The sequence below is a fragment of the Paramormyrops kingsleyae genome, chromosome 1, assembly GCF_048594095.1.
Source record: "Paramormyrops kingsleyae isolate MSU_618 chromosome 1, PKINGS_0.4, whole genome shotgun sequence".
Lineage (NCBI taxonomy): Eukaryota > Metazoa > Chordata > Actinopteri > Osteoglossiformes > Mormyridae > Paramormyrops > Paramormyrops kingsleyae.
In genome coordinates, this window is record NC_132797.1 from 32,015,667 (window position 1) to 32,040,557 (window position 24,891).

The 24,891-nt window shown below is 44.7% G+C and overlaps 2 protein-coding genes and 1 long non-coding RNA gene across 8 annotated transcripts in view; 1 reads left to right on the top strand and 2 right to left on the bottom strand.

The window, feature by feature from the left end:
* LOC111840736 (uncharacterized) overlaps positions 1-365 on the bottom strand; it is a 98,864-nt gene extending 98,499 nt beyond the window's left edge. For all 4 annotated transcript variants that reach the window (XR_011992218.1, XR_011992217.1, XR_011992216.1 and 1 more), the window contains exon 1: positions 229-365. This is a non-coding gene — a long non-coding RNA (uncharacterized lncRNA). The remainder of the gene's footprint in view (positions 1-228) is intronic.
* On the top strand, positions 319-10,714 carry LOC111840733 (presequence protease, mitochondrial-like). 2 transcript variants are annotated; one of them, XM_023805889.2, is made up of 26 exons: positions 319-632; positions 850-952; positions 1,132-1,238; positions 1,412-1,563; positions 2,123-2,237; positions 2,368-2,464; positions 2,762-2,922; positions 3,110-3,236; positions 3,453-3,541; positions 3,663-3,791; positions 3,897-4,010; positions 6,075-6,171; positions 6,331-6,465; positions 6,540-6,678; positions 6,996-7,112; positions 7,401-7,530; positions 7,641-7,761; positions 7,950-8,026; positions 8,162-8,327; positions 8,411-8,511; positions 8,666-8,783; positions 9,099-9,211; positions 9,520-9,645; positions 9,832-9,977; positions 10,085-10,187; positions 10,353-10,714. In XM_023805889.2, exons 1-26 carry the CDS (start codon positions 319-321, stop codon positions 10,444-10,446), a joined length of 3,291 nt encoding a protein of 1,096 aa, XP_023661657.2. In that variant the 3' UTR covers positions 10,447-10,714. The 2 variants fall into 2 exon arrangements, with proteins under 2 accessions (XP_023661657.2, XP_023661658.2); XM_023805890.2 differs by lacking the exons at positions 10,085-10,187; positions 10,353-10,714 and having other exon boundaries at positions 9,520-9,674; positions 9,832-9,934.
* On the bottom strand, positions 10,238-24,282 carry LOC111840734 (ATP-dependent 6-phosphofructokinase, platelet type-like). 2 transcript variants are annotated; one of them, XM_023805892.2, is made up of 23 exons: positions 23,972-24,282; positions 23,689-23,807; positions 21,532-21,605; positions 21,122-21,199; positions 20,712-20,901; positions 20,142-20,307; positions 19,999-20,043; positions 19,701-19,809; positions 19,471-19,566; positions 19,132-19,224; positions 18,824-18,949; positions 17,628-17,692; positions 17,137-17,206; positions 15,254-15,400; positions 14,043-14,113; positions 13,614-13,701; positions 13,217-13,369; positions 12,864-13,028; positions 12,483-12,544; positions 12,284-12,395; positions 11,974-12,073; positions 11,382-11,487; positions 10,238-11,306 (listed from the first exon to the last, which is right to left on the bottom strand). In XM_023805892.2, the coding sequence occupies exons 1-23, from the start codon at positions 24,046-24,048 to the stop codon at positions 11,153-11,155; spliced, it is 2,466 nt and encodes an 821-aa protein (XP_023661660.2). In that variant the 5' UTR covers positions 24,049-24,282; the 3' UTR covers positions 10,238-11,152. The 2 variants fall into 2 exon arrangements, with proteins under 2 accessions (XP_023661660.2, XP_072569927.1); XM_072713826.1 differs by lacking the exons at positions 23,689-23,807; positions 23,972-24,282 and adding an exon at positions 22,478-22,578.
* Positions 24,283-24,891: the final 609 nt, after the last annotated feature.

Below are 24,891 nucleotides of genomic sequence, written 5' to 3' on the forward strand. Positions count from 1 at the left end.
CAGAGAAACAAACGGCTCTTAGCTCGCCTTTACTGTCGGTTTCTCTGCTTCATTGCCCTGTACTTATCTGTTATTATGGTTTACGGGAGGCACATATTACACTACCTACAAATGACAATAAAAGAAGCGTTAACTCATTTAAATGTCAGTGTGAAAGGCTGCACAGAGCCCGCACAAGACGGTCTGGTACCAGTCGAACCGAGAATGGGTCAAAGGGAGTATATGTACCTCAGGTGAGAGAAAGGTGACACTGGACGACTCACACACAGACTCGAAGGTGGCTTTGCAGTCATCTCACTGTTACGCTCACAAAGCTCCATGTGCAGAAATAGAATAATTCTGCGGCTGCAAAAGTTTTCTGTACGCCTCGACAACGGACTGACCACCGACCTTACGCTGCCAAAGCGCGGCAGCCAACCCCAGTTGCCGTCCTTCAGCCGCGCAGCCAATGGGAAGAGAGGATTCAAGGCGATTGGGGCGGAGCCTGGGCTCAGGTGTCTGCGCCTGCGCGGACGGGGTGGAGCGCTGAAATTGGCGTTGATGTGGTGTTTTGTAACACCTCTTAAATGTTGCAGTCGTCCGATCATGCATAGACAAACTAACATTTTACTGTGGAAACTTCGATATTTAAAGTGAGTACCTCCATAATGAGCCGCCAATCAGGATTAACCTTTAATAATAATCAGCAGCAGCATGATAGCACTTGTTAAATTGCAGTAACAAGCTGCCTACATAATCTGTCAACCTGTAATTAGCGCGTAATATTTTTAAAATAATTTTTAAATAATTTAATATGGAAGGAAAGTTATTTTGCAGAGTTCTCCTGAGCTGTTGACATTGTGTGCTTAGTATTAAGGTACAGAAATCATGGAGACACCACAGTACATCTGTGACGGAGAAGGCTCTGTCTTATAAGGCTGGACAAAGCATACATGGCTTTAGAGTGAGGCAGGTAAGTCTGATAATCTAACGTCTTAAACCACACGTGGTGCCTGTAACTCTGTCTCTTTTATTCAGTATTCAGATAACTTTATCTATCCCTGAAGGGCAATTCAGTTCCACAATCTACCCAGTCCATATAAATATCTCAGTACAGAACATTCAGGGCTATATTCTGATTCTCCAATTCAGGTCACACCTGTTCCTGATCTGTGTCTCACGGCTGTGCAGCTGAGCCACAATGTCACCGGAGCTGAGGTCCTGCACCTAGCCCGAGATGACTCCAATAACCTCTTCAGGTATGAAGGCCATGTTCAGAGTACAGCTATTCATTTAGTTTTTGAAACATCTTGTGGGAGGCAGAAACCTCCCCAATGCCTCAGGGAGCCGCCCTTTGTGGCATGACGACAGGTGGCGTCTGTGTGTGGCGTGTCCAGCTGCATCATGTGTGTCCGGCGTCTGTTCCGCACAGCGTTCAATTCCGCACGACGCCGAGGGACAGCACCGGGGTGCCGCACGTCCTGGAGCACACAGTGCTTTGCGGCTCGCACAAGTATCCCTGCCGAGACCCCTTCTTCAGGATGATGAGCCACTCCCTGGCCACCTTCATGAATGCCTTCACAGGTCCTGCGACAGACACGCCACAACTTAGAATGTGGCAAGCTGCATTGCTGAATGCTAATTTTTAAAAATCTTACACTGTTACGCTTAATGCTCCTAAATGCAATATTTGATTGCATTACTTAGTTAACTATTCAGCAAAACAGTACAGACTGTCCCTGACTTGCCACCTATGCGACACACAATGACTTGCACATGTGAACAAAGACTGCCTTTTTGAAAAATGAAAAGAAAATGAAGTAAGCGTATGTAGAAATAAATTCAGGCGGCTGTACGCTTGGCAGCGATATATCACCTATTGCGTGCTGCTTGTTAACTGCTGCGGTGACATATTAACTGGTAGTGCAGCCTTCCTGGTCTCACATACATATTCCAGTTTCATCCTCACACCAAAAAGTCAGTGAGATTATCCAAATTCTGACATATGTCAGTTTCAATGTATGTCTGTCAGAATGCAACAGAGTTGTAAGTTGGGGACAGTCTATAAAGATATTCTGTTCTATTCTATTTTTATATCTTACAAAATTTTCTGTATTGTTGCCTTTGTGTACTGTTATTTCAGCAAGTGATTACACTATATATCCATTTTCCACGCAAAACGGGAAAGATTTCCAGAATCTCCTCTCCGTTTATTTGGATGCCGTGTTTTTCCCAAGCCTCCATGAGTTGGATTTTTGGTAAGTCTGCTACTGGGGCAGCCTGCGTGGCCAATGGCTGCACCTCGCTTCATGCTCTGAGTCCGGGGACCAATAGGAGGGATCCATGCCATGAGGAGCCTCAATTTAGTGGCTTTTTCTGTTCGTACAGGCAGGAGGGATGGAGGCTGGAGAGTGAGAATCCCACCGATCCAGATTCTCCGCTGGTGTTTAAAGGCGTCGTCTTCAATGAAATGAAGGGGGCTTTTGTAAGTCACAGTGAAGAATAAAAACATGTAATAATAAAAACAATCAAACAAATAAAACGATAATTGCCTTGCAAAACTGGAAGTGTGCATGTTTTTGTAGGAATATGTTATTAAAACTTAATTCTATAATTTGTTGTGATGTTTAATTACCCAAATCGGTTTTTCTCAACCCAGTCCTTGGGGACCTAAATGATCTTACTGAATAATATGAATTAAACAACAAACTCACGGGTTAGGCTGTGCTGGGGTTATTTTGCAGCAGGAGTTTCACCAGCCTTACCTAGCTCACCCTTTCAGGCTCACAGCGAGAGTCTCTTCGCTCAGCACCTCCAGAACAAGCTCCTCCCAGCCCACACCTACTCAGTGGTCTCGGCTGGAGATCCCTTATCCATACCCGACCTCTCCTGGGAGCAGCTGAGGTGGTTCCACACCAGACACTATCACCCTAGCAACGCGAGGTATTGCCCAGAACCATCAGGCCAGAACTATCACACCAACCACAAGAGCATCTGTAAAAAAGGCAGATTCTTCTGTAGCTGGACCACTTGCTCTCAGATGGTTATTTCGTTACTTGCTATAATCAAGATCTTTGTCTATGGGAAAAAGTGCATGTTAGTATATACAGAAACTTTGGTGCTTTTTCAGGTTCTTCACTTATGGTGACCTACCTCTCGAGCAGCATCTGAAGCAGATCGAGGAGCAGGCGCTATCCAGGTTTGATCGCATCGACCCCGACACTGCTGTGCCCCCGCAACCCCGCTGGCAATGTCCTGTGAGTTTGTCGTGGGTGGATCAGGAAGGAGACTTCCTTTAAACAGAAAACAGAGAATGGTCATTCAATCACGTTATATCAATAAGTGCTGCTTCAGTTACCGTGGGAACAATAAATGTGACTTTTGTTTGTGAATGAACTTTGACAGTACTGCTCATAATTGTAGCCATGGAGACTACCCTAGTAAACCCTGACCCCGTCTTTTTGCGCTTCCAGAGGGAGTACCACATAAGGTGTGGCTCCAACCCTTTGGCCCCGGAACCTTCTAAGCAGAGTTGCCTGACTGTGAGCTACCTTCTCGGAGAGTGCGTACCATTTTGTGGTCACCCACTGTCAGATACACCAAACTAGCAATGTTTTGTCACATCTTTTTTCACATTACAGTAATAAGCAAGCGTTGGTGACACTGCTGAAATCTTTGCCCAGCGTCACAGATACGTTTGAATCCTTCACACTGAACCTTCTGTCCTCGCTGATGGTAACTGGACCCAACTCGCCATTTTACAAGGCGCTGATTGAACCCAAGCTCGGAAGTGCCTTCTCCTCCATCACGGGGTGGGTTTGAATTGTTTTTATTCATTCCCAGTGATGAGGATGTGCAAAAACATCCACATGTTTCTCCAACAGTTTAATCACTGCTGTCGTCTTGTTTATTTTCAGATACGATGGAAGTAAAAGGGAAACATCATTCTCCATTGGCTTACAGGGAATATCTGAGAAAGACATGGAGAGAATTAAAAGTATCATCCTCCAAACCATAGACCACGTTGAAGCGTAAGAATCGTCATTATCATAATGGCAGCAACAGAAATTTCAAAATGACAGGTCATTAGTCCCAATATATAAAGGTTGTTGTCGACTTATGACCGCGATCAGTTCCGACTAGCCGGTCGTAAGTCAATTTGGTCATAAATCGGCCCTTTATAATATATGGAAAATGATCATATGTATAGTATATCGTGTAGTGAAGTTAATGATCTTTACGTCATAATGTTTGGTTTTTTTTAACCTTATTATCATATCATATATCATTTTCTAAGTTCATTGCTGCTCGCTGTTGGGGCAGAAACTGTCATACACTCACACTGGGCAGCACTCCTGCCCAGCGCAGTCATGGCCATTGGTATCTTCGGTCTCGCAACGTTCGTAAAGTCAATCAGTCATAAGTCGCATACAGTAGGTCGTAAGTCGACGATTACCTGTATATATACTCCAGATACATAAATAGAGTATGGCGAAGGTATTCTTCACCAATATATACTCTCTCTCTCTCTCTCTCTCTCTCTCTCTCTCTCTATATATATATATATATATATATATATATATATATATATATATATATATATATATATATACACACACACACACATTTGGTGTGTATATATAAAGCTTGAGTCTCAGCCTCGCGTTCGCTGTGATGGCATTGTGTATGTTTACGAAAGCTGAATACATATTTAAACAGTAAAAATACATTTAGACAGTAACAGTAATTATTATTATATAATAAAATACATTTTGAAATAAAGATTTATTAATTATTTTAATATGAATAATAAACCTTTAATACATTTAATTATAATAATATTGTTATGCCAAGCGGGGACAGAACAGAGATAAAGGCGCAGACGTCAGGGTATCGGGGAATACAGGGTGTAATTACAGGTAAGGCAGGCAAAACGCAGACGGACAATACAATGACCGGACTGGGGAAACAAACTGAAACGTGGACAAAATACAGAGGGCTAATGAAAACAACCAGAAACAGCTGATCACACGGGGTTAACGTGGGGGCGTGGCACACGGAAGGAGCAGACAATCGGGGCAGGACACATTGTTTTTTTTAACTTTACACATTGTTTTTTTTAACTTTACACATTGTTTGGATACATTTATTTTCTTACTTTATAAATTACTGTTTTGATAAATGTCCTTAGATGTGTTCACTACAGTATATGCTCTTTTTGATTTATCCGGTTCATTTTGTGTTTAAATGCTAAAAAAACATATGTAGGTGTAATTTTTTGGGGCCGGGAACCAATTTATTGGTTTTCCATTATTTCTTATGGGGAAAATTCGATCAGAACCCGAACTTTTTAGGATTCGATCCGGAGTTCTGAACGGATTAAGTTTGAGTTCTGAGGTATCACTGTACAGTACTGTGCAAAAGTCTTAGGCAGTCCAAATAAATGCTTAAAGCTGTTTATCTGGGTGGCAGGTGTACTTTGGCTTAGAACAAAAACACAATTTAACATTAGAACATGTGCAAATTAAGAGTAACACAATAAAAACTAGTAATCATTTCTTCTGTTTTTTAAAAAGTTACTGATATCTAGTTGAACTATATCTATCTAGATGAACACCGCTTCAGTTCCCAAACCTCTCCTCAGTGGCACCTCAGCCGTTCCATGATTTTGTAAAATTTCGCCAACAGCTCAATTAACTAATTAAATAAATTGGTTTAAAAAGTTTAAAAAGATTGACTAGCTATATGAGGTGTGCTAGTGGCCAAGTCAAAAAATACATGGCTGCACTGGATGGTTGCTGCAAATACTGGGGTGATTTTAGCAGAGGTTCTGAAATGGCTAAGCTGACACACTTTGACAGGCATAATATCATAGTTTTACACCAACACAAGGATAATCTAAACATCATTTTCTCTGCCTGCCTAAGACTTTTGCACAGTGCTGTACATATATATCACTTATTGAAGAAAATATAACTTATTTCAAAATATTATTGCTCTTTGTCAGTGAGGTTGCCCATGAAGTAACAGTGATTTTAAAGTTCATTCTCTGTAACACTGCTTTGCTTTTATCTTCTTGGCGTGATTTTAAAAAGCTCTGGCTTTGAAGAAGAGAGGATTGAAGCCCTTTTACACAAAATCGAAATCCAGTTGAAGCATCAATCCACACATTTTGGTCTGGCTTTAGCATTTGTAAGTACTGGACCTTAAACGAACCCTGGCTAATGGATGCCCATTGAAAACATGTTATCTGCAGTTATGTTTCCTCTCATAATGCACAATGTAACTCTGTATCTTCATAAAACATGCTACGAGTGAGAAGCATGCATCATTTCTTGTGTAAAAACATAGTATATTGCACCTTGCTGGAATCACGACGGAGACCCGGTGCCAATGTTGAGGATCGGCGACAACGTAACGCAATTCAAGCAGTGCCTGAAGGATAATCCCCGCTACCTTCAAGAGAAAATCAAGCAGTATTTCAAGGTAGCGTTTCTGATTGGAGAGCTGCCTATTGATGGGTGGCATATGTATGGTAATGAGTATGCTGTCGCATGCAGGACAACAAGCACAGACTGACTCTGTCCATGAGCCCGGATCAGCTGTATTTTGAGGAGCAGAGGAGGGCTGAGGAGGAGAAACTCCAGCAAAAAGTCCGGACTCTGTCCGATGGCGACAGGAAGGAGATCCGCGAGAAAGGCAAATGTCTTCAGTGTCGCCACATAGATTTCGGTTCAGTTTGTCCTCGAGTTTGATTCCTCTGCATGTCAGTAACTTTGTATCAAAGACTGCAGTTACTCAGAGCATCTCACATCACATAATGTGGTAAGAAGCCCTCATACTGTAGCTTCTATTACGAATTGCTGAATGACAACTCAAGAACCAAAGGGTATATCTGTGCAAAGAGGTGCAGGTCAACTTAAGAAATAAGAACCCAATGTTTAAAGGCACATAAATGTGACTGGCAGTTTCTGATTGTCCAGTAAGATGTGCTTTGTATGTTTTTTTCTTTGAAGGCCTACAGCTTCTGACTATTCAGGGCTCAACCCAGGATGCCTCCTGCCTCCCATCTCTCAAAGTGTCTGATGTTGCACCAGTGATCACAGCCACTCCTTTAGAGATGGGGATGGCAGGTATATATCCAGTTAAGGAACTGCTGAGTTCTGGGTACTGGATGGATAGACTTGGAACCTGGTGGACTTTACCTGCAGGCTTAAATAATGATGTTGGCCAAATGTTGTACTGAAGTAATTACTGGAATGTGTATGTATTTATGTACACATACACACAATTTGTATGAAAACATAGACCTTGGTAATGCTGTAGTAGTTGTTCAGGCCGGTTCTAGAGCTCTCTGTGTGTTGATGGTCACTGGTAGGCCTTGGATTTGTCATGGGTCAGTATTCCATGTTCCCGTTCAGCTGGGGTTCCAGTACAGTACAGTCCCCAACCCACAAATGGGATGGTGTATTTCCGAGCACTGTGCGGCCTGAAGACGCTGCCCGAGGACCTGAAGATTTACATTCCACTCTTCTGCAACATCATCACAAAGTAAGGGAGTTTAAAGATGTCACAATGAAACGATTCAGGTAAAATTGTTTTGTTGAGATGTATTTTTACCTGGTGTCCCAGGAGTTTGATAGAGGGGTTTGCCATTGCAGGCTAGGTTGTGGAAGTCTGGATTACAGACAGCAGTCGCAGCAGATGGAGATGAAGACTGGGGGGATGGTGGTCTCTCCACAGGTTGTCACTGACCCTGGAAACCTGGACACTTACGAGCAGGTAAATCTTAGCCTTCACAGCCCTTACCATGCTGGAAGGATGCTGTCTCTGGGTTGTTCAGGTGCTGTTTTACCCACCTGGAGTATGTTGATTTTAAACGTGGGTATGGATCTTTTAAATGATTACCCATCATAACCAGAAATGGGTTGCTAATTCCTGTGAAGAAAATGAGCTTAATTTCATTCTAGGGAATTCTCCTCACGTCTTCCTGTCTGGAAAGAAATATCTCTGCCATGTTTGACCTCTGGGCTGAAATATTCAACAGGTTAGGGGTCGTCAAAGCCTTAACATATGAAGCGCTTTGTTTTAATACTTGAAGATGGGAAATTATTAAGTACATGCTTGGAAATGGAGGACACCACCTTATGGACATAGTTAGTAATGTATACATCTGTCCCAGCCCTAATTTTGAGGATGAGGAGCGCCTGAGAGTGCTGGTGATGATATCTGCCCAAGAGCTGTCCAATGGGATCTCCAGCTCCGGACATAGATATGCCATGACGAGGGCAGGCCACACCTTGACATCAGCCGGGAAGCTTCAGGAGACCTTTGATGGAATGGATCAGGTAAGATGTACCAGGATGCCAACCACGATAAAGCAACGTGTTAGGTGCATCATTGTAAGTCATTAATGGTTGATTCATTAAAGGTGCAATTTATTAAACGGATTGTGAACCTGCCCGACCTCAACGTTGTCCTTCAAAAGATGCTTGAGATAAAGAAATACATCCTCGACCAACAGGACATGAGGTCAGGATGCATCACCTAACCTACCTACATAGTGTTATGATCCCCTTTACAATATCCAGCTGTGTTCCACTCCTGAACATACCAGACATATCAGACTGTGGTCAAATATTTGTTCTGCCATCTGTCATCTCAACACAATGGGGCTTGTTCTCAGATGTGCTCTCAATGCCACACCCCAGAGGATGTCCAAAATGGCACTTCACGTTGAGGAGTTTGTGGAGAGGATCTCCACCAAAAAGAATTGCAGATCCAGCCAGCTGAATGTTACTGAGGTACTGACAGTACCGACAGACACCCGAAGGGGGTGTGGTAATGTTTACAGTTGGTGTATGTGATGTGTACATTGTTAAGCATCAATGGCACTTTTAGCCCTGGGGATCTGTAATGCATGTTTAAGTCTTGGTTGGTACATGTTGGATGTTACGGTTGATTCCTATTTCAGCAGCCTGTTAACCTCCCATCACCCTCCTCATCCAGCCCAAGTGGCAAAGTAGTCTCAGTAGACAGGATAAAAGGAGGGTCTCTCACCTTCGAAGGGGCAGGATCTGAGGCTTCCTGCAAGGAACTCCTCTATGTCCCTTTTTCAGGAGCCGACCTTCACGCCCTGCCAGATGAAGACCTACTTCGAACTTCCATTTCCTGTGAACTTCATTGGTGAAAGTGTCCGTACGGTTCCTTTCACACACCAGGGCTATGCTAGGTAATACAAACCTTTAGGAGCCGAAAATGGCGCCGCTCTCCTCACGCTGGTCATCACGCTCACTGTGCCACCAAAACATTGAACGGCCTGGTGGTGCCGCTGTTCCTCACTCTTGTGTCATCATGCAGCGTTGTATCTCCTTGGGCGTTTGGAAAGAGCCTGTCCTGTCCTGGCATCTGGCCCCCTAGACTTTGGGTTATAGGTTTAGATTTCGTAATACTGACCCTGAGGTGAAAGATACACCATAGATACCCATAGATACACTTTAATTTCTACACTGTGGTTATTTTTCTCTGCATTTCATTTAGTCTTGTGATACTGAGTCACATGATGACGACAAAGTTCCTACATGGAGAAATCAGGGAAAAGGGTGGAGCTTATGGGGGCGGAGCTATGATGGACCACAGCGGCCTTTTCTCCTTTTATTCGTACAGGTGGGAAGCTGTCAACCTGACCCATTAATGTGAGCTTAATATTACTGACCACAACCGTCTTACTGCCATTTATGATAATATACAGGAATTGATACACTGGGTACTGCATGAGCCAGTATCCCAGGTCTTTTTCAGTCATAAAACAGCTGCAAATAAACTTAATTTCACCACTTCACCTCCCCACAGGGACCCAAACTGCATGCAGACGCTGTCCGCCTTCAGTCGTGCTGTGGAATGGGCGAAGAATGGGAAGTTCTCTCAGCAGGACGTTGACAAGGCTAAACTGTCGGCATTCGCCGCTGTGGATGTGCCAGTGGCACCGTGTAATAAAGGCAGGTGGCTTCTGCTGGATGGCGCCCCCTAGTGGAGCACATCAGACTGAGCTCTCTATGTGAGAGGCTTGTTCCCTTCAGGTCATGTGACTTACTGACCGCTTTAGGTATGGACCACTTCCTGAATGGCGTCTCAGATGAGCTGAAGCAGGAACACAGGGAGCGACTCTTCGCTGTAACAAAGCAGGACTTGATCACCGTGGCAACCAGGTAACTATCAAAAACCCTTTATCTAAAACATTCACACAGACACCTTTCAGTGAATTCATGTGTAGGTGGAGTTTAATCATGGCCTTGGCTGATACAGATAACGTGTATAAATACAAATACAGATGTAACTATCACGTGGTAACATTAACGTGTTTGTTGTCACAGATATCTTGGAGTTGGACAGCAGATACATGGAGTAGCTATCCTCGGTGCGGAAAATGAAAATATCAGGAGGGATCCATCCTGGGTTGTAAGATAATTAAGAATCATGGAGATCAATCAGAGGATCATCGCCTTCAGTGATGTTATTCAGATACGTTTACAAGAACCTTTCATAGCCGCTGGGCTAAATACTCCTGCACAACAAACTTCTGATATTCAGAACTGTCAATGTATAGAACAACCTACAGTTTGTACACACATTCAAACCCTCTGTTGGTTTCTGTACATTTTCCTTGGCTGCACAGATTTTTAATCCATGATCAATTATTATGCACAGCTAATAAAATTTCAGCTTTTTAAACAGTTATAGTCTGACACATATCTGTGCGTCTTTAGTCCATTTCATCCCCATTCACATTCCATTAGTCAACTTTTCCCAGATGGTCTGATGGGTCCAAATGGATTGATAAATGCTGCAAGGCCACTTGGGTAAATAAACACACACCAACACGAGATAATCTTCACAAAACATTAGCGTTACTGTTTGAACATGAATACTGTGTTGGTGTTCCTAATATATCTCCAGTTTGAAGGATCTGCAGTATGATCTACCCTGACATAGCTGGAAGGTTCTAATACATGGAGGTCAGTGGTAGGAGCACAGCCCCTCTGGCTCCCAAACTACAAAGTGAGTTACTTTCCTAGAATAACACAAGGTTTGCAGGTACACAAGAGCGAGGGGACAAAGCCATACTATCGGTCTAACCAATGGAGAAACCATGTGGGCGGAGCCAGAGCCGAGATCAGATGGTGGATGCTTCAGACTCCTTGGACTGATTCCGCACCACGTGCTCCAGCTGGCCTGAGTCGGAGATGTCGTAGCTGGTCTTGTACTTGGCCAGGATCTTCATCAGAGGGCGCAGTTTGAGCCACCACTGCTCCTTTGGGATCCTGTGGCTGTGGGCAGAGCACAAAGGGGTACATGAACCTGTAGTGGCAGACGGGAGGTGGGTACATGTGGGAGAGGCTTACACAAAGTCAGTGTCATCCTTCAGCTGCACCACGGGCTGGAAGACAAGAGCGCGACGGCGCATTCCCAGCAGGCAGGCTGTGTCCTCTGCGCTGGTGAACACACGCCCTGTAGGGGATGTCACACACACACAAACACACACAAAGATGAAATCCCATTTTACCTCAAACACCTACAAGTTAGCAGCCTGGCACACATTGTAAATATATACTTCATACCTTCATCTTAAGTGATCCGTATAAGAGGCATTCAGCAAGAAAAACAAAGCAGAGGGAATTGCACTGATAAGTTAAACAAACGGATTAAAATGCAAGCAATAATGTAAATATCAGACCACATCACATGCAAGACGGCAGCTTTATGTCCTCCGTATGTTTGAGGTTGTGCAAACCCAAATAATGAAGCTGTTTGCCTGGAGTTAATATCATTAACCAGCTTTTACCGGGAGGCTGAACCATTTAGGCATCTTTGTGCCAGCCCTCGTTGAGCGATTAATCATGCCATGTGGAGCAGTGCACACAGGCTATTTAACATCCCTTTAATTTGTTGGTCCCATTTTGACCAGTGAAGGTTGCAAGCATAGACACATCTCACCTTGTCTGTAGCTCTCCTTAAGCTTCCTAGAAATCCACTGCATAGCTTTGGCCGATATCTTTGTACCGAAATTCCTGTCAAAGGGAGATGGTGCTCCTCCCTTTCAGGAGTGAAAAAGCAGGGTCAGGTTGCACTTTGGAACAGCTGATGGTTAAGGACCTTGCCCAAGAGCCCAATTGTGATATCTGCAAACTCCGGGGTTTGAATCAATAACCTATATATCATTAGCACAGTACCCCAACCCATTGAGCTGCCAAAAACCACCCCCAACACCGGGAAGCAGTGCCTCTCATTAAATCGTTATCCTTACCTGCTGCATGTGACCCAGAACATTCTTCCTGCAGTCAAACACGCCTTTTCCTTCTTCGGTGTACAGCTGATAAATGAAGTCCGTTGTATAGTTCTTGTTGGAGTTTTCATTTCTGCAACGACAAACTTGAACTTGACGTCCAGGGTTTGAGGAAAAGAACGTCTCCTGGCAGCTATCTAGACAAGTGTGATGATGTTACCTCAGGACCAGACCTCTCTGGATGCTCGTCTTCATCTTTTCTGTCAAGTGCTCCACGTTTGACTGAAATTTAAAGATCACACATCAATCCTCAGACATCCCATCTTCTGTCTTGTTTGTCTTCTCATAGGGTGTCAAAGGTCACACCGATCTACACCAGTTTGCGTAAACCAATAACAAATAAGTTTGGTCTAATCACTCTCTTTCAGATTTTATCAGCACTTCATAAAGTTTGAGGAACACTAATTTCGAAGCAAAACAATTTGGTCAATAATCATGTGCTTAAACTCAAGGGCACATTCTTGAGAGAGGGGAAAAAAGCAGTATTGACTATAGAAACCCCAAGGTAGCCCAAGGTAAACTCATTCATTTCTACACATACCTGCAAGTCTCTGATATCGAAAGGTTCCTCGTAAACATAGGCTGCGTCCGCCCCTGAGGCCAGCCCCGCCATGCTGGCCAGGTACCCACAGAAACCCCCCATGGTCTCAATGATGAAGACCCTCCGCTTGGTGCCGCTGGCGGACTGCTTGATGCGGTCACATGTCTGAAATCACAGTGTTCTGTGAGAAAGCCATACAGAACTTCTCCAGATCCTTCTCCAGCAAGCCAGAGAATGGAGCACATCACAGAACAATGCAAAGACACTTCAGATGAAGACCACCCGGCGCCAGATGAAGAAGGAAATTAACCACGTTTTTCACCATGTTTTTCAGTAATTGAATTCTCGCTCACTTCCACGATGGCGTTGAGGGCAGTATCGGCGCCGATGGTGAGGTCCGTGCCCGGCACGTTGTTGCTGATGGTGGCTGGCAGCATGCAGAGCGGCACGCAGAATTCCTCGAAATGCAGACGAGCCTCGTGAAGCTGCAGCAAGCTCTCCAGCGCCTGCGGTGAACACAAGGCACCAGGGCGCTGATGCTTTCTTCCCACTGGTGAAAAGTGGGTGTCACTAAATCACCAAAAGGGCCACCTCCATGTCTGTACTGCCGTTTCACCGTGAAACACGGCAGACATAGAAAACAGAGACCTAACACATACTACTGACACTCACATGAAAATTCACGGCCTGTCAGTTACTGCTAATTTGCGTTCCTAAGGCTTCCTAATTTATAACACGTTAACTACATACCTCAAACCCTCCAATCACAAGTAAAGCATTAATGTTGTGTTTCCTCATCTGCTCCGCAATCTTGTCCAGGTGCTTCCCAGGAAGTGTCCTGGAATTAATTAACATGACCATGTCTTTGGTGTTTGTTTCCAAAGTATGAAAGCTTTGGTTTACATTTTATTACACTAGTAATTTGTTCTGCCATCTCTTATCTCAACACAATGGGGCATATTCTCAGATGTGCTCTCAGCGCCACACCCCAGAAGATGTACGAAATGGCACTTCACGTTGAGGGGGTTGTGGAGAGGATCTCCACCAAAAAGAATTGCAGATCCAGCCAGCTGAATGTACTGACAGTACCGACAGACAAGAGTTTATGGAAGCTCAATATCACAATTAAATGGCGTTATTACAACATCAAAGTGAGTGCTACGCTAATTAAAGCCTTACCGTTTTGTTCCTAACAGTGATCCGCCTTGTCCGGTCCATCCCCCCACATCAGCCCATTTCACCGCCTTGATCTGAGGGTGGAAAGCGGGCAAAGTGCAGAGGAGTCATTTACACGTTTCCTCTGGACGAGTCAGCAGGGTTGGGGTTAGCAGCACGTGAAAACAATCGTGGAAAGTTATGTAATTCTAATAGTAAGGCACTGTGTGAATTACTTTTACTACCATAGCAGATCTGAAATGTATCTTTACCTTCATTGACATTTATTTAATTTAACAGATGCATTTTTCCAAAGCAAGTAGCACATTACAAAATTCATGGTGTCAAGGAGTCGATTAACCGTAAGTGTAGCTAAGCTGAGCTTCCACTGAATACCCAGGTACGAGTGTAAGCTGGAGCAGGAGCAGGAGCAGGAGCAGGAGCAACACAACGTCAACCAAACAAAGCAAGAATACAGTATAATACGACAATTATTAAATGTAACAGAAAGTTCAAGGAACATGGAGTAAGCTAGTACAGGTATTATCCTGTGTTATCCCGATATCTAAGATATGACATTAGTTGTTTTAAATCCTCTGTCCCCAGGAGCTCATTGCTTCTGGACAAATTGGCTTTAAATGTATTCAGCAGACGCTTTTGTCCAAAGCGACATAGAAATGAGGTGGATCATCCATCACAAACACACAGCTGTCAGGTCCAAGTCCTGCTAGGCTGAGCTTCCAGTGAAATTAAATGGCCATCAAGACGCTCGTCAGTGTAAACACCACTGCCATGGGACACACTGTGGAGATTGTGAGACTAATTAGCTTACAGACCTATCTAATGGAATCCTTTTACCGAGTGGCTTTGAGACACCGCAGGGGTAGGACCGTGCATAGAGAGTAAGATGTGGGCTAAAGCAGCACAGCGCCTTCTACTGGACATTAAGTAAAATGCTTCATGGATGGCAAATGGGTGGATACATTCAAAAATAAGCATCTACTGACATTGGTAACGGGAGAATCTGGGCTTTAGAAGCGTCAGTGGGTGGCAATTTGTTGCTGACTAGTTTAATGTAACAGGAAGTCATAAATTAGGTTATATTATGTTGGTAAAGTCTTATGTACCAGGGGTATAAAACACCAGGCTAACCAGTGCTAAGCTAACAGTGTTTTGCTATTAGTGGGTGTGGTACCTGTCTGTCAGGGCAGAAATGACAGTAATGAAAGGCGGACCTGTCCATTGTAGAAGCCCTCGAAGCCATCATAGACCGCGAACATCTTGTGTCCCTCGGAGATGCCCACCCTGACTGCCGAGCGGACCGCCGCGTTCATGCCTGCCGCCGGGGCCCCCACATTCAGGACAGCCACGTTGAAGGAGCTCTGGGGTTGGGGGGGGGGACAGATCTGCATCTCAGAAGAATACCAGCCAGGTTTGCCTGGTCACTAAGCAACAAGTCATTAGTATGGCAGTCGTTCTCGATTGCTTTGGAGCATTTTTAAAATGACAATTAACATTTGCAAAATAGCAAGTATAATCCCCAAACCATAACGTCATTTCGGCACAGCAGAATGCAAATCTTTTAGTACATATATGCAAATGGTTTTGTACAATTGTCATCATTTGACACAATTTTCAATTTCTTTAGTCTTGTTGGTCAAAATAGATGATGTAATTTCCCAGTGTAATAATTTTACACCCAAAAGTACATCTGTATGTGATCATGGATCATGGCAAGCCACCACTTGCAAAATATTGATAAGGCATTGCTATGTTTCAGAACAGGATTTTGTTCTTATACTGCTGTGTGACTTTTTTGTTTACTATTGTACCATGTCTTGAGATCTGAGGAAAATATGTGTGCGTGTGAGTGCTTTCTCTTGCCAGTGAACTTTACATACTGTAATGTAGAGCCTTGCATTGGTGAAACTGCTGGCGTCTTTGAAATGAATAAATAGTTTGCTAAAGAAAAATGATCAATCAGTGACACTGAGAAAGAGAAAAATGATTATCATTCAGAAGTTTGGAGCTCAGGAGCATGTTAACACTGACATCTTGACAATATATGTAAGTATTTTGACTCACGTGGTTTCATTTCGGTGGCACTGACTAATTCATTGATGGAATTATTTACGTTTGACATGAATTAATTGTTTTGGGTAAATTACAGGTTTTTGCAGCTAAACCATAGTGTTGTGCTATATGCATGAACTGTTTTGAGAAATGCTCTTATAGTCTTCAGAATGTTAAGCATGTTTCATGAAATATGTCAAATCAACCAAGAAAAACTGTAATAAAGCCCCTTCTATAAAGTTCTCTGGAGCAAAATCACTGTACAGATGATAGACAGAGAGTCAGGCAGGCATACAGACAGACCGATAGACACAGTTACACTTATATGTAGGAGCTGAGATTCTTAATGGCACAGGCACACTTACGTTTGGAAACTGAGATTCTGTACGGCACAGGGACACTTACGTGTGGGAGCTGAGATTCTGTACGGCACAGGGACACTTACGTGTGGGAGCTGAGATTCCGTACGGCACAGGCACACTTACGTTTGGAAACTGAGATTCTGTACGGCACAGGGACACTTACGTGTGGGAGCTGAGATTCTGTACGGCACAGGCACACTTACGTTTGGTTTCTGAGATTCCGTACGGCACAGGCACACTTACGTTTGGTTTCTGAGATTCCGTACGGCACAGGCACACTTACGTTTGGCTTCTGAGATTCCGTACGGCACAGGCACACTTACGTTTGGTTGCTGAGATTCCGTACGGCACAGGCACACTTACGTTTGGTTGCTGAGATTCTGTACGGCACAGGGACACTTACGTTTGGTTGCTGAGATTCCGTACGGCACAGGCACACTTACGTTTGGCTTCTGAGATTCCGTACGGCACAGGCACACTTACGTTTGGTTGCTGAGATTCTGTACGGCACAGGGACACTTACGTTTGGTTGCTGAGATTCCGTACGGCACAGGCACACTTACGTTTGGTTGCTGAGATTCTGTACGGCACAGGGACACTTACGTTTGGTTGCTGAGATTCCGTACGGCACAGGGACACTTACGGTTGGCTTCTGAGATTCCGTACGGCACAGGCACACTTACATGTGGGAGCTGAGATTCTGGTTTCCGGTGAGCCAGAAGTTTGTAGGTCTTCAGGTTGTTTTCAAAACTCCTGCATTCATGGAACAAAAGCGCAGAAAGCCTCAAGGCCGGCCCTCTTTGTGTCACACAGGCCAGACACCACGCTACAATGGGGATTACAGTCCCTGAACACAGATGCTTGGCTGGTATTCACCATCACTTGGATAATGCCTTTGCAGAGGTGAGGGGTTGTTACCGGCGCAGTTTCTGCCAACGCCGTACCCCCCCGTTATCACGGTCGGCCAGCACGCCGTCTCGCTGGGAGTGAACGCGTTCCCCAGATGCGGTCGCGCACCGTAACCTCAGACGAGCCGGAAACGCAGTGCTCCCCCGTGTAATTTTCCACTCGGCTGCTCCTTTTATCGTTTCCCTTTTCCGACCGCGTTCCAGCTCGCCTCCAGGACCTGGGGTGGGGGGAGGCCAGTAGGGGGTGTCTTCAGTATGGTACAGACCTGCCACGCAGTTTCACAGCTTCTTCAAACTTCCTCTCGTCCATGGCCTTCTGCACCTCCTGAGTCTGTTTAAAAAAATACATCATCCAACCAATCACTCTTCATTTCACCCACCCATCCATCTATGGACACAGGTACAGTATGTGGCATCTCCTCCCACAACCTCCCACCAAGGTCAGTTCCTATGCATCATCCATCCATCCGTCCATCCATCCATCTTCTTTAACCACTTCTCCTCTTTAGGGTCACACGGGGTCCAGAACATATTTTGGAGGCTATGGGTTCAAGGCAGTGAACAACCCAGGATGGGCCACCAACCCATCACAGGGCGCACTCACATATGCACAGTTTGGTAACTCCAGTTAATCTCAGCATGCTTTGGGACTGTGGGGAGAAACCAGAGGACCCGGAGGAAACCCCGTGATGACACAGGGAGAACATGCAAACTCAACGCATATGGAGCCAGGGCAGAGACTCGAACCCTCCTCCCAGAGGTGTGAGGCAACAGTGTGAACCACTGCACCACCCCCCTCCTATGGATTAATTACCATCTAAAAGGTTGTGGTCTGGCTTCTACATCAGAGGACACATGGACGGGATGGTAGGCTGTCAAAGGTCAAAAAGGTCGAGTCAGACACCAATTCACTGGAGCAGTACCTCTTTGGGTTGAAATACGTAACCCATCCCAGCATCAGTAGGACATGCTGACTTTGCTAACTTTAAAACACAAGCTAATTTGAAAACTAAAATTATAAAACCTACACGGGCAACAACAGAAAAAAGATCATTTTTAGTGCCCCATGTTCTAAACAGCCCTGCTTTGTAGCGTAGATTGAAAACAATGTAGGTTATGCCTTTTACATGTCAAATATGCTTCAAATGTCTCTGGACCAAGCTAATAGCCAGAATTAAATTTTGTGGGGGGGGGGGGGGGGATGGTCCAACAACCCTCTGTATATTTCATCAATGAGGTTTGGGGTGCAGGTTCTCATCCAGGGTGCTGAACCAAAATTTTGAGGGAGAATAATTTTACTCCCTGGCCACATGCCTGATCGGTAATAAAAGTTATTTTGGGAGATATTTTACTACATGCCAATGCATGCCTGCTCTGGATGCCCTGAACATTACAACTACACGTTCCCAGGCGGAGTATGATGGTCCAAGAGACACAACCGGGTCCAGGAGTGGGAACGCACCATCTGCACGCACTCCATGAGGGGGAGCCGCACTGCCTGGTTACCGCAGAGCGACACGACGCAGGCCTCGGTGCTCGGGGAGGCCCCCAGCAGAGCCAGGACTGCCTCCACACCCATTCGGCTTGCCTGGGGGGGACAAATACTTCAACCAACAGAACTGAAAAAAGACTTACAGCCTGGATCGGGATCACTGTCCGGTATGACACAGCAGTGACAGAATCTGATCACAGCCTGCATCTACACGCCAAGAGGGGCAGAATGCAGCCGCAATACTGACCACAGGCACACGGGACAGTGTTAGGAATTACCAGGATCCTGTCGAAGGCTGAGGGCGTGCCGCCTCTCTGCACATGGCCCAGGATGGTCACACGGGTGTCGAACCCCATGCACCGTACGACAAGCTGGGAAAGAAAACGCCAACACGTCAGCAACACTGAGACCAGTCTGACCCTAAACCTGCCACCATTTTAGTGTTAAGAAACATGTATACAGCATGAATGTGCCGTTTTTGTCTCTATTACAAATGTCATAATTAATATTAATTTTTGACAACACAAAAACACTAACTTGGACCCCACTTTCCGCATGGAAATGGGAGAGATCCTTCCCTACAGCCCACACATCTGAGAGCTCATTCTGGGACTCACATCCTTTACATAGTCAGAGGTGATGGTCGTTCCGTGCTTGTCAGTAGCTCCTTCAGCAACTATGATGATGTTCAGCCTTGAGCCTCGAGATCGAGTCTGGACAATGGCAGTGCAGTACTTAGTGTCTATCGTTCCCGCAACATTTATTTTTATATCTGCGTTATATATGGAATTAGCTGGTTAAAGGCCTGATGCAGTACCAGCAGGGAGAACTAGTGGGCGCCACTCACCTCCGACAGCTTCCTGCACATCTTCTCTTCCCAGCCATCATCTGGGGGCATCTCGGGGATCAGCACCCAGTCTGCTCCACATGCCAGAGCACTGACCAACGCCAGGTACCTGCAGGAAACGCTCACAACTTCATCTCTTAATCGCTGTGTTTAATTACAGCTAGATCAGATTAATCAACCCTTCTGGCAAGGTAATAATTAAGCCTACACAAGCCTTCCAGAATAGCTTTCAGCTAGAGACATGCACATTTCAGATCTGTCGTGGTGATGGCTACTAACATGCAGAGAAGGGTCTTACCCACAATGCCTGCCCATAACCTCCAGCACAAAGGTCCTTTGATGGCTAAAGAGAATCAACCACAGTATGTTCGGTCATGAACAAATAGATAAAAATGCAGAATTTGATGTCAGCAAAAAGACGTCTTGGGGGACCGGGGCTACCTCTGGGCAGTGGTCATGATCGCATCCACAACCTCAATGATCCGGTGCAGGGCGGAGTCTGTGCCAATGGTCATGTCGGTGCCACAGAAGTCATTGTCGATGGAGCCGACCATCCCCACAATGTGAAGGGCGGAGTATGTGCTAGCAGCCTCTTCCTCGATCTCCCCTGAAAGATGTCGGGGTTAGAGAAACTTTATTTAAACTTTATTAAAACAGAGTTATATCAGATTTGACCAACACAAGCCAAGCCAGGGGAAACACATTTTACAAATTCATCAATGATTTCATCAAATGATTTTTGTGAATCTCTAATTTTGACTATTCAAAAAAGGTTGACTGATCCTGGATATCTCCAATTAAGGTTGAGCCCTATGCTACCTGGGATAGGCTCCACCCCCCCGACTCTAAGCAGGATTGGCAGTTGGAATACGGACGGATAGGTTGATGGATGGATGTCAATGTTTCTGGGATGCACCACTCAGTCCTTGACAGCATTCAGAGTAGCTCATCTCCAGCCCTGTGTTTTTATAGTGACCCACCCACATGGTCTGCCCCCCCCCAATGCTGTACCTTGCTGCACCAGCTCCTCCAGCAGGCCGCTCCACTCTTCCCTGAAGAGGTTGGCCCCAGTTAGGCTGCCGTCGCCACCAATGACGCACAGGTTGGTGATGCCACGCTGCACCAGGTGGAGGGCGGCTTTCAGGCGGCCCTCACGCGTGCGGAACTCGCTGCAGCGGGCGCTGCCAATGACAGTGCCGCCCTGGTGGCAGACAGTGGACACTGCACTCGCTCAAGCGGAATGCAGCCCTGATGCATCTCAACCTACACTGACAGGGTGGCCGCATTTAACTACAGAAGGTGATACATTCAATTATTGGTCAATCATCAAAAACTCATCTTAAAATCCTAAGAAACGCTGCAATGTAAATACCCACAAGCAGCTGAGCACTCAGGCAGGAAAGCCCTCCATACCCGCTCACCATCTGCAAAACGCTGGACACGCTCTCCCACTTCGCCTCCTTAATATTCTCACCACCGTCCACCATGCCCTGATAACCCTACAAGGAAGCGGACGGGAACACACTTAATCAAGCTCCGCCTCTGCACCAACCAGGACTTTATTAAACCAATTAAGCGGCATTATTTGGTTCAACATTACGCATGTCCCAGGATAGCGCATCAGCTAACGGTGTCCATTTGTGCAGGACTGACAAACAGCAACAAGTTAAAATGCAAAATTTAAACAAATTTAAATATAAAATAAAAAAAACAGAAGCTCTTCTGTAAAATTTACGATATTTACCACTAGATCAGAGCTGATTCTCCCTCAGAAGGCATATAAATTCAGTATATCAGTGTATTATATAACATATATTGGTATATAACTGACTTCATGAATGAAGTAGACTTTAGCTCCAACGTAGATTCCCATTCGGATGACAGCACGGACGGCAGCATTCATCCCTACAGAGGCAAACGATGAACGAAAACAAACATTCTCAATGGTCAACACAAAGCAGGGTCAACAATCAACACCAAGAATGATCAACACAGCACCCCGCAAACCCATCAAACACACATCCCATAAAGGTTCTTCAAAGCTTGGCTGTCAGCTGTTTCCTAGGGAATACCACCCACCAGCAGAGAGAAGAGCAAGAGGGTCCTAAACGAAAGGACTGAGTACCCTTGAGGTAAACATGACCAGCAGCCCGATTACTCCCAACAGTGATCATGATGATCCAGACTGATGCCAGTGAGCTCTACCACAGCCTGGGGGTTCAGGCCGCAGAAGGGTGTGTCAAGCCTGCACAGGTCCAGCTCCACGGAGCTCTCAGAAGGTTATCTGCTAAACCATAGTGGCTTTCAGGTAGGACACAACAGTTTCAGGTGAGCTTTGATACCACCGAAGAGTATACTCAATAAAAGGTCAAAGTAGATTTGACATTGCTCTGTATAAATCTTATTAATTATTGAAGGATACTCTATAAATTTTTGACAATACTTAACACTCACCTCACACCTTCACACATTATGGTTTATCAATTCTCCACGCATGTCACAGGATTTGTTCCCTCCTTTCTCTCAAATATTCTTCATTAATGCGGAACAAGCAGACAATAGAAGCTGTACCAGATTAATTAGTGTGTACTGGATTATGGTCTCTATTCAAGGTGTTATCCTAATTGGCATACTTTAAATAACTAAATTATGCTTTATTATTGTTGCTAGGAAGCAATCAACAAACTCATAATGACATTAAAGCAGCTGTCCCACATTAGAAAAGTAATTTGATAAACACACTGAGATCCCATCAAATGAAATACATTTTTACATACCGACTTGCTTAAGTTAACAGTTAAATAAGGAGAGATTTAGTACAGACGCTCCTCTACTTATGAACTTTTATTTTACGAACTTTCAGACATACGAACAAAGAGGACTGTAAGTCCAAATTGTGTTCATTGGGCTCCCGTTTCCTGTCCGCAACATATTTTTTTCGTTCTGCGCGGCAGTTCCGCCTAGTACGACTTCTGGCCGCTACTCCCGCCACGCAGCAGCGTAGCGTGGGGACTCCCAGCATATCCTAGTTATCTGTACTTGCGTATATCCTTAAAATGATGGTGAATAACGACTTACGAACATTTCAAATTACGAACGGCCGTTCGGAACGTATCTCATTTGCAAGTAGAGGAGCGTCTGTATTACCAATGCCTATTACGCCTTTTGCGGTATTGTGGCACGTAAAGATGTCAGTCATGGCAAGTTCTATGGAAAACCATAAATACTGGGGCAATATTAAAGTCGATCAATTGTAATATTAGCCTATAGTCATGATATGAAAAGGAAAATATGAAAATGTGATCTTTACCACCTTCCACTGTACTTTTCATGGGCAAGGTAAAAATGTTAACCCCCAAGGTACTTTTTCCCCCAGCACCTTTTAGCTCTACCAGGAAGGTCATAAATCACTAGTCCTGCGGAGTCCTGTATGGTATGGCGGCTTCTTCAGGCGCATCCATAGACGTCATCCGGCTAAAAGGGAATTGCTGTTTACCACAGCACCGACGTCACGCACGCGGTAATCATTATATGGATTAGGAGAAATATTCCCCTATTCATAGGTCTCTATTGTTTTACTTAATATAGAGCCTAGATTCCAATTAAACACTTACTGCTTTCTAAATTCAAAACTGCAGTTTATTAATAAACGGTAACTGACGGAAATCCGCCCCCGCAATGCAGTGATGCTGGTTTACTGATGCAAGACTCTGGTATGCATCTGTCTAAAAAGTGAATTTCTCAGTGACAGATAGACGGGCATGTTAATAAGCAACGGGGGACGACGACAGGGCTGCATACGATGATGAAATGATTCGCACAGCAGCTGAAATAATAATACATCGAAATATTAATTCAATTTGCGGCAGCCGCTTATGAAACGGTTTGCTCTGCGACTGTCTGCGATACGGTCGATGTTATTATCTGCGACTCGCTGTATTTAATGTGGATGTTACGGGTCGAGGCCAATGTCACCCAGTGTGGTTACCTTGCGCATCTCCTCCGCTCGTCAGCACGGCGATGGCTTTTCCAGCCCCACAGAGGCTTTCGAAAAACTTCCTATTATCGGGGTGCTTTTCCATCTCTGTGCTCATCCTCCAGCGGGATCTAAGTAGGAGTCAAAGACGGGGATGAAGCGTTAAAGATCAAGCGGGTTCCGGCACGATGTCGCCGCTGCGATGGCTGTCCAGTCCCCCTCCTTTCCCTTCCTTTACTGTTCCCCGGTCCGCCTGGCTTTTCCCATGGCTGCATCAGCAGTTTTTCCAGCTCACCTGATTAAATGATGACACAGTGCGCATCCAATAGTAGCCTTTATTAAAGCGTCTATATGCGCATCTCTCTGCCCCATTAAACCTTATCTGCGCATCTCCGTCTGCCCTATTAAACCCTACCGCGCATCTCCGTCTGCTTTATTGACCCCGTCCGCGTATCTCTGTCTGCCCTATTAAATCTGCGCATCACTTTCTGCGCTATATTAAACCCTATCCGCGCATCTCTATCTTCCATATTTAACGCTAACTGCGCATCTCTGTCTGCTTTATTAACCCCCATCCATGCATCTCTGTCTGCTTTATTGACCCCTACCCACGTATCTCTATCTGTTTTATTAACCCCTGTCCGCGCATCTCTGTCTGCTTTATTAACCCCCATCTGCGCATCTGTGTCTAACCTTTAACTATTTATTATTTTCAGATTATTAGTATTGCTTTTGCACTTAGTTTCGATGATACTAATAATGATATAAAGAAAAGCTTTCGCTGGGATCCTAACTAGTCCAACTGTTCAGAACATTTCTTTAAAGTAATAGCTGATTGAATATGGGGTTGTGTCCCCATAAAAAGTCCCCATAAAAGAGAATTTCGGATTCTCGTACATCAGTGTATATCACCTCATCAAATGCAATGTCATCTTGCTTGTGCTTTAGCTGATCGCATTTTGACATACTTCACGACTATCAGTGCTGTAAGGCTGAGATCAAATGCATATCATTCGTTATTGCATATATTTCAAATTTCTAATTACCAAGGAAGCATAATGAAATTACCGATTTTGCAGCATTGTCTCTGTTAAGTTGTATGATTGATATATTAAGTTGAAAAAGTCAGCAAAACTTTAGCTTATTTCATAAATAAGGGTTATATAAACACTGGAACTAAAACCGAGAACGTGTACTTATTTTTGAAGTATATAT